Here is a 16,536-nt window from a genome sequence, read left to right on the forward strand (position 1 = left end):
GACCCCGGCCCGGGAGCAGGGAGAAGGCGGGGCCGACGGCGGCCTGCTGCGCCTGCGCCGGGGGCTCCAGGCCCCGCCCTCCCTCTCCGGCGCCGCGGGGGGCGCATGCGCCTAGAGAGGCGGGCCGGTGAGGGCCCCCTGCCGCGGGGAGGGCGAGACGGAAATGGAGGGGTCTGCGCGCACCCGCTCGGCCCCGGCCCGGCGGCGGCTGGAGAGGGCCTTGGGCGCGGTGCCGGGGGCGGTGGTCGCCGGGGAGGTGGAGACTGGGGCTCCGACCCGCCGCGGCGGCCCGCTGACCCCGCCGTGTGTGTGTGTGTGCGCCCGCGCAGGGAGGCATGGAGAACTGCTTGGCGGCCGCGGCGCTGAACGGGGTGGACCGACGCGCCCTGCAGCGCACGGCTAGGCTGGGGCGGGAAGTGCTGGAGCGCGCCAGGACGAGGGCGGCGGACTGGCGTCCGCGGGAGCTTCCCCGAAGCAGCGTGGGGGGCGCTTCCCGGGAGCGGCCCGCGGCCGGCCCCCAGCGCCTCCTGCCGGGACAGGTGAGGCGAGGGCTGCCGTGCCGGGCGGCCGCTGGCGGCCCCTGACGGAAGCCGTGAGGTAACGGGACGAGGGCGGAAAAGCCCTCGGAGAACCCCTGACGTTTGACAGATTCTCCCTGGGGGGTGTGGGGGTACCTACCGCCAGTGCCCCGCCCGGGTGGGTGACTTTGAAAAAGATCCTTACACGCTGCCCTCTGGTATTACAGGAAAGCTAGCAGACCTTTCTTTGTCCTGGATAAATTGCGTGTCTGCTTATTCTTTTTAGAGTGGAATTCTTTCTCAGTAAGGGCCTTCTGACCCTTGCAGAGGCCTTTCAAACAGTAAAAAAAAAAAAAAAATGCTATTCCCAAAATGACTTCTATTGTCTAGCGAATTCCAGCTCTCACCTGTGGTTTGCCATTTATTCGAATAGAGAGAAGAAAGACAACCAACCCTCAGTGCTTCCTTCAGGACAATGGCAGCATTCATGGACTATACCTCAAGTCAGTGTGGGGTAAGTTGGTGTAAGCCAAAGCAGAGCTCGCCTGGATGCACCTGCACACGGGCCACAAAGTGGATCTTCGCAGACTTTAAGGAGACTCTGGAGGCTACCCGTCTACCCTGCCCCACATTCGTGGCCAGATTGTAAACAGGGATTTAAACCAGGTGATAAGTCCCAAGTTAGAATGTATTCAACAAATATTTATTGAATGTCTAACTGTAGGTATGATTGAGGATAAAGCAGTGAACCAACCACAGAAGGTCTTTGTCTTCATTATTGTTTTCAGACTGGGGCAGGGCCCGGGGAGCTTATTTGCTGAATTCCAAAACATTCAAGTCCAGATATTAGGGATTTTTTTGAACTTTGAACTGAAGTTAAAAAAAAAAAAAATCAGTAAGGTTGCTCTAAACTGCAACTGAGACTTTCTGGTTTTCAAAAATGTATTGAAACAAAAACTGAGGCAAAATCCCTAGAGTTTAACCGCTGTTGCAAGTAAGGTGGTTTTTAAGTCTGTCCCTGTGAGTCTGTATCACTTGTTGGCCACGAGGGTGGTTACAGCCGACGGATGCAGTGCCCTCAGCAGAGGAGGTGTGGCTTAATGGCAGGAGCAGCCTCTCAGAAATGAGACCCATGATCTGCCCCTAACTGGCTCTAATGCCCTGGGCCAGTTAATCCCACTCAGCCTACCTTCCCTGTCATAAAATGAAGATCTCTAAAGTGCTTTCCAGCCTTTAGAGTCTGTTTCTTTGGTCTTCACTGAGAGATGAATTTGTCATAAATTGTAGCATGAGGGACTTAGGTGATATTTTGGGTACCATTCATTGAAATGGGTGTACGAAGATTTGAAGATCCTCTTCTCAAAACCATACACTAGGTCATCATTAAGTACTCTGAAGAAATGGTGAAGGCAGGCCAGCCTGCATCCCAAGACATTACCTGCCTGGAAGCTACTCTGATGTCTAGGAGTTAAAGCCCACTCTGTGGTCTCTGCCAGCTTTAACATGACGGGATTCTTTTGTGGTTGGTTCTAAGGATGCTGGTCTGCAAAGGAGAAGGAAGAGAGTAACTTGTTTCTGTCCTGCTTTTCAATTTCACATATTAAGAGATATTCAAAAAAATCTCTTAATTTTTTGCAGAAGCCCTATTACTCCAACAACAGGAGTCATAATCAATGCAATAATGGTCCAGAGAATATTATGTTATTCTGTTAAGTTGTTTTAGAAAAATCTAGCTCTTCTGTGTAGAGATCAACTTAAACATTTTGGTTCATGGTCCACTAAAAGGAAAAACATTTGTCTTTGGTTTGAGGTTCAGTGAATTGGTGCTCTTCATTTTGATTTTCAGTCCATACTGCAAGTTTCCACTCTGGAATGGAGTCTCGGACCAAACCCCTTGTCTTACTGGAGATAGAATTAAGAACAGTGTTCTGAGTTTGCCTTTACAATTTTAAAGCAATCCCTAAAATACATCATTAGACCTATGTCCTGAAGTGTTTTCCCCAGCTTCGCATTCTTTTGGTCTCATGCCTTAAACACTGAACACTGTGTTCAAAACAAGCAGGCTTGTGATGTCCTCATCATTAGTCATAATCAAGGGCAAGTCTAAGGTTAACTTCGAGGGGGAGGAAGGAAGTAGACAAGAAAAAATGTAACTGCTTTCTGATCCTTTGGATTATTCTCCTTAAGTTAGAGACCTCTTCTTCCACTCCTCCGCATGGGGAGAAGGGTTGCCTAGCTATTGAGTTTTTGTTACATTTCCTGTTGTATTTCTAAATCTCAAGGAGATACTCCCCTCTTCCCTTGTCCTTGTCTGAGACTCGGACAGTAAACATGGAACAGTTCATCAGAACTTGTGATGAGAGGAGGTGGAAAGGCATATGTATTTGATATTGGGATGAAGATGTTGTGACAATTATTTAACCTGGCAGAGAGCATGGTCCTGCCCAGCTGTGGTTGGCCAGAGTTCTTGCCCTACAAAGGCAGCAGATGGCAGCAAAGTAATGCCAAATGCAACTTCCTCCTCTGCAGCCACTTCACATGGGCTCAGATTTGTTGGATTTCAGAGGCCTGTCAAGAGAGCGGGTAATTTACTTTTGCTCTGTTGCCTCCCTCCTTAACCATACTTTCCTCAAGTAACGGAGTTTTTTTTTTGAAAGTTTGACCAGACTATTTGGTTACCTAATATCTTTCATGTTTCTCCTATAGAAATATTATTCATCTGTGCTGGAGGAAGGAGGGGCAGCCCACGTCTCTCGTTATCACAGAGGGAAGTCAACGGTGCATTTGTGCTGGGACATGGGGAATGGCCAGGTATGTATCCTCAGCTCCATGTGTTGTGCCCTCCGCTCCCCTTCCCTCTCTTAACAGAATTCTTTTCCTAAAATGTCAGGAAATAAACTATTAGTAATGAACAATTACAGGCCTCTCACTACAAACTTACTTGCCTTTTATCACATGTTCTGGAGAAGCCAAAGATTCTACTTGTTGAACTGATACAGTAGAAATTCATTGTTGTTTTTGGAGGAGGTGTGTTGTTTCATTTTGTTTTTTTCTTTTTAAACTCCCACTAGTTCTACTCAAAGGTAGCAAACTTAAGTTCAGAGTCTGACCCACAAGTTGGATTCCTAACTTCTCTGGCCTGCAGGTTTAGGGAAAGGAAGGGAGAGGGGCCCCAGGGATACGCCTGAGGGCTAGATGCACACTGGGAGGTCCCTTCTGTTTCCCCGGCCTGAGATGTGTGGAGCCACATCAGAGCCTGAACCCTGATTCCCTTTTCTGGCCTGACCCTAACAGGGGGTTACATGTAGACAAGAGACATTCCTGTCCTTCCATTCCTTCCTATAAAATGTCAGTTGGTGCCTCTGAGGGAAATTCCATCTTTCCCCGCTATTACCCGGACTCTTGGGAGAAGCACATAAGAGAATTCTGTTTTCTGAGAGCCCATTAAGTGTCAGTCACTGTTGCACTTTAAATTTCCAATCTAGTCCCCATGTTGCAGACTAGGGAACTAAGGCTTAGAGAGATCAATCTGCCCTTTTCAGTAAAAGCAGGAGTTAGGATTCAACTTCTGGTCTGACTCCAAAGCCCATGTAAGTATAAAAAGTAAGCATGATAAACATCTGACTGCAACTACCTCACAGAATCCACTAAAAGCCATAATAACTTAGATGACAACTTAGAAGAAACTGACAGAACAATTGTTAGTTGTTCCTAATAAACTAAGAGAAACTTTCTCTTTACAATCCAGAAGTCAGAGTCTGGGCACTGATCAATGTTTGTACTTGTCTCTCCAGAAAAAGGAAACCTCCCTCGATCTTGGAGGCATCTCTCAAGCGTCGGAGTGCGCTCTAGCAGCATCCCAGCCTGTAAGTACACATCTCCTCATTGTTCTGGGCTTCACCACCCGTGCAATTCCATGAACCCACTGAGTTGGTTATAGGGTTCTTTATTCCAGACCTACAGTATTTTTATGTTGGGACGTTCCAGTCTTGAGAGTACAGCATTTAGATTCAGTGTAAAATTATGTCTTTTTGGTATCCTTCCTTCACTTGAAGCTTAAGGGATACTTTTTGTGCCTGAACTCATAGTTGTGGTTGGAAAGAATGCAAAGTATTCACTTCTCAGTTCCTACAGCTCAGCTGGGCTGGCACTCGCTCCTGCTGGAATTCCACCATCTGTTCAAGCAGCAGGAGGGGCCTGACCCTCCTGCTTACAAAGTGAAAACCATTGCTGAAATTCTGAAACATACAAATTTGGTTAGCTCAAGTTCCAGAACATTTGAAGGGATTTGTTCTCATTTTTCACAAATATTTCTCTGTTAAAAACACAGTGATGAGTTTCTCATTTTTAGGATAAAGAAGTACTCATTAGTTCATGAACCCAGGAAAGTTTTGGGAACTTGGAAGGACTGGAATTCAGAGGAAAGGAACTCCAGCATGTTGCTGTGATAGTTTGCTTAATCTTTGTTTGTATATTACCATGCTACTAGCCAAGATTCAAAATATACTAGAGTTAGTAACAACCAAGAATGTTCTACTTCTAGTACAAATATAAGTTAGGCCAAGATGCCTCCCAGACTTGCTGGATTTTGGTAATGCTAATCTTCCTGATACTCATGATGGTGGAATCACAGATGCCAACCTTGACCCCGTATTTCCTTTTATGCAGACAAATGGAATATTTTTCGCTTTCTGCATTTCTAAAATCTACCTTTGTGTACTTATGTGGTCAAAGACCAATAAAGAGTTGTGGCATAGTCATACACCTTCATGTCAGTTAAATGACAGGTAAATAAGACCAATTTTGCAGTAACTGGGCATGAAAGGCTAGAACATAAAGCAGCTTTGGAGAAAAGTTGGTTTTAAATCTATGCAAGGTGGAGGTTGGGGAAGAAGTTTCATGAAAGTATAAATATTGCCATTTAGTCCTCCTAGTAAAGTTTGCTGGCCTGGGTGTGGTGACAGAGATGACAGCTGCCGCCTGTGGCTCCTTCTGAGCAGGGAGGAAGTTCGTGGGGGGTTCCCAGCTGTGGGATAGCAGCTCTTAATTACAGGCTCTCTTCTGGTTTGCAACTTTGCTCTCAGCCATTTGGACTGACACCCCTTCTCTGCCTGTACTTCCGCCCACTTCCCAGTCATGTGTCAGGTCTGTCCTTGAAAGATGGGTTGTGCTGAGCACAGCTTTAAACACAAATCTTCCATGAACTCCAGCTTCCAGTGTTTTGTATTATAGGAGCACCAGCCTGCTAAGGGAGGGCTCTGGCCAGCCAGCTCCTTGCTGCATGACAAAATGGAATCAACTCACAGTGTGTTCAGCTTTTGGAGAAAAGAATATTTCATCTTCCTCATAATGAATTTAGCAAACAAAGCACAATTAGAAAGATTCCCATTATTCCATGGTACCTTGTCATTATTGCTGCTCTGTGCTAACAAGTCCCACTGTCTGCTTTTGAGCCCCCAAACAATGATCCCCTTTTCCTCTACCTAATTCCTCTCTTTCTACGGTTGTAGAGGAGTGTCCCTTTTATGACCCTTCATGTTTGTATAGCATTCTAGCACTTGCCAGGTGTTTTCACGTACATGTTTATGAAAGTACACGTGGTACTTACTACCACAGCTTTAGAAATAAGGAAACAAGCACAAGGAGAGGCTGAGACTTACCTAAGTGACTTTCCTCTTGTCTGGCCAGGCCAAGCCTTGAAGCAGGACCTCCGTCTCCCACACCAGTGCTCCATTCCACTGTGCTCCTGGCACACCAAGGTCGCCTGGTAGAGGTGCTCTGACAGCATTGTGACCTCTAGTCTCAACAGCTAATACCTGCTTTTCCTTGCAGGCTGAGAACATCTCTAAAGACCTCTACATAGAAGTATATCCAGGGACCTATTCCGTCACTGTGGGTACAAGTGATTTAACCAGGACTCAGGTGGTAGCAGTTGACTCGGGACAAAGTGTGGACTTGGTCTTCCCCATATGATGTTGACCATCATGGCTATCACTTCACCTTTTTTTTTTTTTTTAAGTAACAAGAAGAATAAAGTCACCGTATGATTTTCTTCATATTTACACAGTAATCCTGCTTTCAGGGCTGACTGTAGAGGGTCAGCCTTTCTGGGAACTGGAGTTTGTGTCTTTCAGTGTCTATTTTAACTTAAATGTTTAAGAGCCCCCTCCCCCTTCTGCTGAAAGTAATAATGTAATGATGCTGTCTTAATAGTTCTTAACTGCTTATTTTCCAGGTAAAAGGTTAACTGTGGTAATAAAGGGAGAGATTTGGAAATGAAGAGAGTTCCTTTTTATTGGCATGAAGAGGTGAAACAGTGTCGTTCATGGTCAGCTGTAGGTTTATGAAAAGGTGGCAGAGAGGCTGTGGACACATTTGCCCAAAGCAGACCATCCAGGCCCTGCAGCTTCTGTGGAAGAGAAGTAGCCCCGCCCAGGTCCCTCACAGGGAACCCTGGCCAGGACCACCACGTGCCTGTGCCCCTCATCTGCAGGGAAGTTGTAGAGCATGAGGTTGCAACTGCTTATGCACCCATCACATGTGGCCTGCTTTCTGTCCCCGTCCGTTGCAGGAGGACTTGGCAGCCACTTGGTAACACCTCCTCAGGTATTTATCACTGCTGCTCTTTTAGCTTCCTATAAGGAAAAAAAAATCCTGAGAGTCTGATGCTGTAATTTTAAGGATCAAAAGTCACTGATCTTAAAAAGTCTATGATGTGCCCTGAACTTCTCGAAGCTACCACGCCAACAGCAGTTTAGTTGCCTGGTAGTTCATCTCATTGTGAACATGACAAGTCTGTCCTCAGAACAAATGCCAGTATTTTATATGATGAAAACCAAGTTTTAAGTAGAGCTGTATTAGCATTCCTAATGAGGAACAGACTCCCACAGACAGAGTCTGTAGTCCAGCAGACCCATCCCCTTCACCATAGGGTCAAGTGTCATTTAAGTAAGAAGTCTGTGCTCAGCTTTGTGGGTTCTGTAAGCCTTCTGAACTGGAATGCAAAATTGTGGGTATGTGCATTTTCCTGGGAAAAGACAGCGCGGGAGTTCTCAGTTTCAAAAGGTGCGTGGAGAACCATGTCAGGAGTCCTTAGGGAGCCCCTTCCCAGCCATCCTGCTTTTTACCTGGCTCCTCAAGGCTTTTAGTCTGAGAGCATTCTGGTCCCTCTGGTGTGTCGCTGTTGCCTGACTTTGTTTTCTGTGTTCATCTTGTGGCAGGATATGTGGTGGCTTCACGCCACTTGCTTCCAGGACCAGCTCCCTGGTATTCCCCATCACTATAGCTTGTACTCTTGGCTCTTTGTTGCTCCTCTTTTCTTTCCAGATGGTGCCATTTCCTGCTCCTAAACCCCAAATTCAATTAGTTATGTCGCACATGCCACCATGGGATTAGTATTGATGACTGAAGTAGAACTATATGTCAGATATCCCCAAAAGTCTTAACTATCTGTAAGCTACCTACCACTGTTCTCTATTTTGAAAGAGAAATAAAGTTTAAGTCATTTCTGGCCATCATGCTTTCTGGATGGGTTGTATCCAATAACTACATTTGGAATTAGGTGGGAAGAAGGTACCAGACGCAATTTTGAAAACAGCCAGGAGGGTAAGCAAAAATAGCCAACTGGCACTCTTGCAGGAGCTTGTAAATCTCCCTGCTCACAAAGAAGAGGTAGTGAGCTCTGAGGGTGGGGCAGGGTGGCTGGGTGTGTGTATGTTAAGAGGTTGAGTGAGGTAAAACAAAATAATGGGAGATGTGACTCCCTGGGGAGTAGGAAAATAATCTGAAAAGGAAGGACTATTGAATCCATCCTCTTCCTGGCTTATAAAACTACAGATTGAGCCCTGTTTCAGTCATAAGCTCTCCAGGGAAGAGAGCAGAGTAACTGGGGGCAGCCAGCAGCCTGGCCCTTCTAGAATTGTTAGGTTGGGATCAAAGGGAATTCAAAAGTATCAAAGAGCATGGAGGGCAGAGAGACCCACAGTGGGTGTCTCAAAATTTTTTTTTTTTTTTTTTTGGGTGTCTCAAAATCTTAAAGCCCTTAGCAGTGGTACTCTTTAACCACACTGCCTCCCTGCCCCAGCAGAATGTTCATTTAGTTCACTGAATGTTAGTGACCTCAAGGCCCCTAGAATCTAGTCTAGTTCTGGGCTTAGCCACCTCTGCCAACTGACTTAGGCATATCTGCTTTCTGGGCCTCACTGGGAATTAAATGGGACAGGCATGATGCATGCCAGTGACACACAACTTCTAAACTTATGAGGGAATCAACATGGTTCTTAAGGGGAAGATGGGGATGGCTATGGATGGCCAATGACAGTAACACTGCCCCATCTTGTAAGGAATGAACAGCAGGATGCAGTGCCCTGCTTGTTCCCGCTCTGGTTTACTATGGAGACCATCTGGAGAGTTAGGGTCTGGTGACCAATGAATGTTTAAAGACTAATTTCTGTCCTCTCAGGGCATGGGTGACTCTAATCAACACCCGGAGGCATTTTGACTGTTCATCTAGAGAAAACTCAAGGGCTCCAAGAAAAAAAGGCAGGGGGCGGAGGTGGGGGGCAGGCACAGACAATGGCAGGGCCCCGGCAGGAGAGCAGTGAAGAAGGGAAAGACAGTTGTTAAAGAGGGATACAGACCTTCGCCCGAAGATCAGCCCATCCTCTTACTGGGGTTTATTGCTCAGGTGGAAACCTACTACTTCCCCTTTATCACCACCTCCCCATCAACGTGGCCACGCTCCTAAGTGTTACTTCCAATCCCAGACAGGACATGCATGAGTGAGATTCCTAAGAGACACGGGGGAGGGAAGGGAGCAGGGTCTTCAGCCCCACCTAAGAGGTAGGTATACCTAGCTTCCCAGGATGCGGCTCAGACCCGTTTCTCCAGTATCTCCACCCAGGCTGGCGGAGGCCACCCTGCCTCCTTGGACACTTCTCAGGAAGGACGAGGTCTGTGTTGACTGTACCGTCCACCATCAGCCTCTGGGGGAGGCCCATCTGCAGATCAGTCTCCAAATCCTTTTCAGAAGATGAAGAGGAGGAGGAAGAAACACCCAGGGGAGCTCGCACTGAAGCTTCATCTTCTTTAGGATGCACTAGGGGCAAAAGCTGTGTTGGGGGCTTCGGTTCCACCTCCGAACATTCTTTGGCCGTGCCCCCTGAGGTCCTGGTTAGAGGCCACCAGGTAGGTCCAGCCAGGGAGCAACAGCAGAGGCAGCCCTGGCACAGCAGTTGGCAGCAGGCGGGGGGGACGCAGGGAGGACATGGGAATGGAGTGCCCAGAGAAGGCCCACTGGTGACACATCCGGTGGCTGGTCCCCACAGAGAGCAGCAAGGGGCCCAGAGGAGGGGCCTGGGGTGCTCCTGGATTAAAGGCTTGTGCAGCCTCTCCACAGCCTTCTTCCAGACAGCCAGGGGCACCCACTGAACCCTGCCTAGAGGCACGGTCGCTGTGTTGCCATTCCAAAAGTGAACAGTAATTTCTCTTCCTTTCCATGCTGTGTAACAGAAAGAGCAACATTTTGTTACAATTACCTCTCCTGTGTCATGGACAAGGGTTCTCCTAACCCCCAAAACAAACCTCAGTGCAGGCCCCTGCTCTGTGGGCCTCCTGGAGGGCACCTCTCCCTGGAAAGCCTGCCTGGAGCATTCCTGCTGCACCTGCTCCATTCAGCCACTTCCCAGTGCCCTTGCATTTACCTCCCTGTCTCAATTTTCATGGGGAAAGAGGAGAAGCCTGTCATGCTCTGAAAGGCAATGATGCTGACTGGTGGGCCTGCAGGAGGGGACTGTCACAGGAGGGGACTGTCCCAGTCTGTGGATAACTTGATGGGGGACCAGTCATAAGTACTGGTGTGAGCCCAGCTTAACCCCGTCACACCATAGGTTAGCTAACCAACATAATAGTTTTAGGCTATTTTGCCCGGATATTTCATAATCTGAAAGATACGATTTGTGTATCTGTTGCCACACCCAGGATTAAGCTGCTAGTAGGGGGTAAGGATTTTTTTTTTTTTTTTTTAATATATCTCTAAGGCCCTAAGCTCACCTCTAAGACATTTTTTGCTCTCTCCTACCAGCCTGGCTCCCTCTGGGGACCGATAGGTCAGAGTAGCTTCCCTTACCTCGCTGGGGCTCTCTTGTCCCCGAGCCCAAGATAACAGTGCCAGGGCCGTACCGCTGTTGGTCTGGCTCCCAGGGTGCAAGCACCTTGTCCCCAGGTTCCAGTGAGTAGTCCATGGGTGGCAAGCACTGAATGACATCCTCTTCTAAGACTATGCTCTGCCACTGGGCTGGCAGCTTTGGGTCTGTGATGAGGGGAACCTCAAATTCCACAAGCAGAGCCCCCTGTCTCTCCAGCTGTGGAAAAGAAAACACAATGAGATCTGGCATTAGGAAGTGGAACAGGGAGCACCATGGTTCCCTGCAATGCCCTAGAAACAAGCCCTGGGTCCTCCTTAAAACAGTGAGAGCCATCTAGGGAAAGGACAGAGACAGATGCTGCTTAGAGCTGATTGTGGCAGAGACAGACAGGCTGTACTGTGGATGCTATGCTCTTCCCTCTACCTCCTTTTGCCATGGGCAACTCTTGTCACTTCCTGCCATTCCTTTCTCATTCTCTTCCTCTTCCTGGTTTTCTTTGCTCCTCTATATATTTGGTCTGCAATTCCCAGGGATAACCTGGGTCCTCTGGATCTTTCCCCATTGTACTCCTCCTCCTCTCAGCACCTCTGGAAAGTGTTTTCCCTGCGTCCAAGACCAACCAGAGATAGTGTATTCATCCACAGGCCCACACAGGCAAAGAGTAGCTGTGGCCTAACGTGAAGGCAGCCCTTGGCACTGCCATCACCTCAATGTGGAGAGGTTTGGCTAAGCAAATGAACATCATAAAAGGGAGGGCAAGAGGAGCCTTTAAGCTGTTTTGAAAAATCAGTATGATTTTGAAGAGAAATAAAGTCTGGTGACAAGTTACTTTGATCACCAGACAGCCTATTATTTGAACAAAACTCTGCTAATATTTCATTGGAATTCACATATTAGTTATTTGAAAACAACAAAATGACTTTTGAATGGAAATTCTATAATTCAGTTTTTTGGAATTCACTCTTGTCTTCCTTCCATGAGTCCACATTCGCAAAGTCTGACTCTGAGAAGAGAAAAATCCCAAAGAAGTAAACAGCCACTGAGGTAAAGTACAGGCCTGGCTTCCAGCACGCAGGGGACCAGGCGCAAAGGCAGGCATGTGGGCATGTTTTGTTCCTCTTTCCCCTAGGCTGGTGCCCAGCACTCGACACATTGAATTTTCCTGAACAAAGCACTTTTTTACTGTAAATTTTCTTCACTGTCACAGGTTCACTTGTATCCCTCCAAAATTCATCTATTAGAATCCTAACCCCTAGTACCTCAGGTTGTGACCTCACTTGGGAACAGGGTCATTTCAGATATAGTTAGTTAGGACAAGGTCATATTAGGCTGAGTAGGGTCGGTGCCTCATGGGGCAAAGATTAGGGTGACTATTCTACACACCAAGGAACATCAAAGGTGGTCAGCAAGCACCAGAAGCTAGTTAGGAAAGGCAGACTCTGCCTCACGGCCCTCAGAAGAACCGATGCTGCCAACACCAGTCTCCAGAACTGAGAGACAATAAATCTCTGTTCTTTAAGTTGCCTCATTTGTGCTACTCTGTTACACAGTCCCAGCAAACTCACTGCCTTTACACTTCCCTTCTAGAGCCTGACCATGAAAGACGTACGCTTATCCAAGAAACCGTACTGTTGGCCACATACAGCTGGGGCGTGGCAGGTACGACAGGGCCACCCTGAGGAGTGTCCTGGGAAATGTGAGGAACTTGCCTCTGGAGCAGCCTTTCTCTGAGCCCGGTAATAAAAGCCATCTGGTCCCCTTCTCGCCAGGACCCATGTGTCAGCAGCATCTCCAACTCTTCCCAACCAGCCAGGCCCCTGCCATGCTGAGTCAGCAATGTGGAGACATGGTTGGTAAGATACATATCTGGGAAAAAGCAAATAGAATTAGGGAGTGGAGAAAACCGAGCCCTAAAAACATCAAGAAACACATTTCACGGGACACCTGGGTCACTTAGTGGTTGAGCATCTGCCTATGACTCAGGTCGTGATCCCAGAGTCCTGGGATCAAGTCCCCATTAGGCTCCTTGAGGGGAGCCTGCTTCTCCCTCTGCCTATGTCTCTGCCTCTCTCTCATGAATAAATAAAACAAGAAAGAAAAGAAAAGAAAGAGAGAGAGAAAGAAAGAAACCTTTAAAAAGAAAAGAAAGAAAGAAAAGAAAGAAAGAAAGAAAGAAAGAAAGAAGAAAGAAAGAAAGAAAGAAAGAAGAAAGAAAGAAAGAAAAAAGAAGAAAAGAGAGAAAGAAGAAAACATTTCACAGATCGGAGCAGCACAGCAGTAGGCATATGACATAGATGGCTATGTGGAACAGAAACCCATGTAAAAAGTGGCTGGACTTCCAGTAAAACAAGATAAACTGCTGGAAAGGGCAGAAGGAGAGGACAATGAAGGGAACTACCATTTGGGGATTGAGAATTGCATCAAGGTCATCAAAATGTGATTAGCCTGGATCTATTCAAGTGAATAAATCCTGGTTCTGAGGCTGAACAGCAGACCAGGAAAGAGCGCTGGGGAGGTAAATCCAAGAGCATTGTGTGGGAATCCAGGATGAGGTATGGTGTTTGGATGGCTGTACCAAAAGAGTAACATTGGAAGGATGCTTGATGCTATGGGATCAGGAGGGAGGAGGAAGTGTTTGAGCAGGGGAAGCACAGAAGAGCTGGCCTAGGGACTGAGAGGAAAAAGGAGAAGCTATTCCTGGAAAGGTTTGTGGGCAGGGCCAAACCAGGGCTGTAGAGGGGTGGATTATTGAGTCAGGGTTTGGTTTTCTGAAAAAGCTGTTTACTTTGTGGGCAAGCCTGGAAGCAGGGACGTTTACCTCTGGCTTTGAACAAGATGGTCCCCATAGGTGAATCCAGAAAGTGGGTTATTAAGGGTTCAAATTAGCATGTCCCTATGTGAGTGGCATGGACACAAGCGAGTCCCTGGAACTTACATTACTTGTGTATGCTTGAGGGCTGAGCTTCCTTTCCCTTCTGCAATCACACTTGCAGATTGATTGATTGCAAGGTTGATTCGGGAAAGGCCAGGATAACTGAGGGTTACCGAGGGAACCTGAAGAGGTAACTGGCCAGCTTGCCTTAGCTGCTGGTTGCAGAAACCCTAATTTCTCACGTGGTGCCAGGGCTAGTCTCGTAGTTGGTGGTAAAATGAGTTAGAAACTCTTCAACTGGTGATGTCTGACTGCTTCTCTCACCCATGCCAACTCTGACATCTGCCACCTTGCCTCAGAGTGCCAAGGGAGTACAGTTTAGACTGGAGTCATGTAAGACCACAAGCAAACCATAGCCCACACAGGAAAGAACCTTTTCAGCCTTCCCAGGAAGCAAGTTCTACCCCTCATGGTACACCATCGAGAGCCAAGAACAGAGAGGAACAAGAGGGGCGCACATCACTTCTGCCAGAGGTTGCAGGGACTCGTACCTGGTGAGGAGGTTGTGCCGGGTGAGCCAGGGTGCTTGGATGGCAAAGGGACAGGTGCAGGAGAGTTCCCAGGGAGGAGCAGGGCCAGTCCAGGAAGGGGGCTTCAGGGTTGTGGCCACACTGCAGTATTTGGGCTGAGGCGTCCCAGTCCCTGCAGAGGATTCCATGGCCTTGGAAGAAACCACCTGAGAACAAGCACCACCACTGAGTTGCAGCCCACAGCCCACAGCACAGCAGAGGGCAATTGGCTGGTGCAGGGCTCACTTCTGGGGTTTACAGACCCCACCTGCTCCCACAGACGAGCTCAGGCTGTTCTCTGAATCATCTGCCTTGGAAACTTCAGCTCAAGAAATAGGGGAGGGCTTGAAAGAGCAAGAGTTGTGACTTTAGAGAAACCCAGCTCTAAATCCTTGTATGCTCACGTAACCACAGCGCTTCAGTTATGGCTCTGGAGATGATATATGGAAAGCACCTGGCTGATAAGTAGCTCAATAGATGTTAGTTTTTTCCTCCTCCCCAGTTATAGGGACTCTGGGATAAAACAATACTTCCCTTCACAAATATGGTTGGCCTAACCCTAGTAACAAACCCCCAATCTGAGCCACAGACTCCCTTCCTAATCCAGTGACCTCAGTACTAACACTAGCCCCCGCTGATATCCCAAGGTCATGTCCTTCATAGACCTGTTCAGACGTGACGGCTGACACCCAGGATCGAAGATCACACTGCTGCCCCAGCCCACCAGAGTTCTGTTAGAGTCTGCCCCTGCCCACGTCCACAGGTTTGACCCCAAGGGGACTTACTCACAGCCCCAAACTCCTCCACCTCTGCCTTCTGACAGTTGGGGCTCAGGGCCTTAGCCCAACGGACTCCTGGTTGCCAAGCACGTTGCCATGGATGCGAGCCAGCAGGAATGCTGTGGACTGAGTGAGTGTACTGAGCATGTGCAGAGGGATGACAGGGGGGCCGTGGGTGCTGTGGGTAGGACAAGGGGGCAGAGGGTTTCCCTGGGGAAGAGGGGAGATGGGGAGTTGGGGACAAAGGTCACTGCACCCTCAATTCCCCAAAGCTCAGGCTTCTCCACTACTGGAAGAGGCAGTCCTGGTGGGAAGCCTTCATGAATCCCAGGGAGTCTTGTGAGGGAGGGAGCTGCCCCCGCCCAGACTAAGGACTAAGGACTATCGATCTGCCTCCATCCTGTGCAGACAGGAGGCTAGGTTAGGTGAGCCACTGGCTGGCTGAAGGACTCTAAGATAGACTTGGTCTGTAGTTTAAAGCAAAGTAGTCAAAGGTATGGGCATGTTGCTTGTCTGTAACAGAGAGGACCCTGCTGAGGAGCAGAGATGTGACCACTTGGGGGTGATGAGAGTGGACACTGGTGACAAAGGGAACAGAAGTCTGGATTCTGCTCTCATTTGAACATCCATGGGACAGGCTGGTATTTTGAGGCATCTGACAGTCATTGTGTACTTGTTATGTGCCTGGCACAGTGTTCAGGGGAGAATACCAAAAAGTATGCAGGGACATTTGTGCATGTCTCCCCCACATCCATTCCCCTCTTCCAACACTTCCTGTTTCCTTTCGCGGGTCCATTGGTAAAAGAGGCTGACCGTTATCTCCAGCTCCACAGGTAGAACGTGTGTCAATCAGCACATTCCATGCTCCAGTTCCACTCTGGGGATTGGTTAGGTATGAGTATGTCCCCCAGCTCTCCAATCAGAATAAATCTCAAGATTTGTGTTGGGAATCCTGGATTATAGACTTTCTCTTTTCTCCTACACATAAATAAGAAAGGACATCGTTCTAGGAGCCTCTGACTGCGTTTTTGGGGCACTGAAGCTATTCCCAGAGAAAGGGAGGATAGACCTAAACAAAACAGGTTCTTGGTGACACTGTTGAGCCCTGCCTGAAGGCAGCTCTATAGCTAGATGCTTCCATTATGTGAATCTTTATTGATTATACAAATTGGGATTGTATTTTCTCTCACTTGCAACTAAAAGCATCTTAACTGATGACTGCCCTCACACAGCATAACCTACCAGTCAGGAGGACTGTTGCTAAGGACCACATACATAAAAGCTGAGTTATTTGGTGCACAAAGTTGGAGTCCAAGAAAGACCAATGGAGTCTCTGGCAGTGAGAGAAGGTCACTTACTTCTGAATAAGACAGGTGGGATTTCAATGATAAGAGGGAAAAAGGAGAACATTCTTGTTTAGGAGGCTAGAGCGAAGAGAGAAGGATTCATTTATAAGATTGCTTTTCTCTTTTGGAGGAAATGGGGTGTCATGAGAAAATCAAGGTGTGACTATTTGGAAAGGGGCCATATTGGTGGGAGCTTTGCAAACCCAGCAGATAAATGTAAACAACATAGTAGTCAGAAGGAAGACGTCATGAGGTTTGAGCAAGGAAGTGACATCAAATGCTTTAAGAAAAAACATCAGAGTGAGAA

At 47.8% G+C, this 16,536-nt stretch overlaps 2 protein-coding genes across 6 annotated transcripts; one reads left to right on the top strand and one right to left on the bottom strand.

Moving 5' to 3' along the window:
- Nucleotides 1–3: 3 nt before the first annotated feature.
- On the top strand, nucleotides 4–12,732 carry AKIP1 (A-kinase interacting protein 1). Of its 3 annotated transcripts, none has more exons than XM_038568998.1 (6): nucleotides 4–127; nucleotides 330–539; nucleotides 952–1,032; nucleotides 3,225–3,329; nucleotides 4,313–4,384; nucleotides 12,251–12,732. In XM_038568998.1, exons 2-6 carry the CDS (start codon nucleotides 336–338, stop codon nucleotides 12,392–12,394), a joined length of 606 nt encoding a protein of 201 aa, XP_038424926.1. In that variant the 5' UTR covers nucleotides 4–127; nucleotides 330–335; the 3' UTR covers nucleotides 12,395–12,732. The 3 variants fall into 3 exon arrangements, with proteins under 3 accessions (XP_038424926.1, XP_038424928.1, XP_038424927.1); XM_038569000.1 differs by lacking the exon at nucleotides 12,251–12,732 and adding an exon at nucleotides 6,351–6,798 and having other exon boundaries at nucleotides 12–127; XM_038568999.1 differs by lacking the exon at nucleotides 4–127 and having other exon boundaries at nucleotides 157–539.
- C21H11orf16 (chromosome 21 C11orf16 homolog) lies at nucleotides 6,787–15,025 on the bottom strand. 3 transcript variants are annotated; one of them, XM_038568995.1, is made up of 7 exons: nucleotides 14,890–15,025; nucleotides 14,087–14,271; nucleotides 12,373–12,529; nucleotides 10,645–10,879; nucleotides 9,370–10,017; nucleotides 7,646–7,863; nucleotides 6,787–7,153 (listed from the first exon to the last, which is right to left on the bottom strand). In XM_038568995.1, exons 2-7 carry the CDS (start codon nucleotides 14,251–14,253, stop codon nucleotides 7,121–7,123), a joined length of 1,458 nt encoding a protein of 485 aa, XP_038424923.1. In that variant the 5' UTR covers nucleotides 14,254–14,271; nucleotides 14,890–15,025; the 3' UTR covers nucleotides 6,787–7,120. The 3 variants fall into 3 exon arrangements, with proteins under 3 accessions (XP_038424923.1, XP_038424925.1, XP_038424924.1); XM_038568997.1 differs by having other exon boundaries at nucleotides 14,894–15,021; XM_038568996.1 differs by having other exon boundaries at nucleotides 14,770–14,908.
- Between the last annotated feature and the right edge of the window lie 1,511 nt (nucleotides 15,026–16,536).

The sequence above is a fragment of the Canis lupus genome, chromosome 21 (genome assembly GCF_011100685.1).
Source record: "Canis lupus familiaris isolate Mischka breed German Shepherd chromosome 21, alternate assembly UU_Cfam_GSD_1.0, whole genome shotgun sequence".
Classification (NCBI taxonomy): Eukaryota; Metazoa; Chordata; class Mammalia; order Carnivora; family Canidae; genus Canis; species Canis lupus.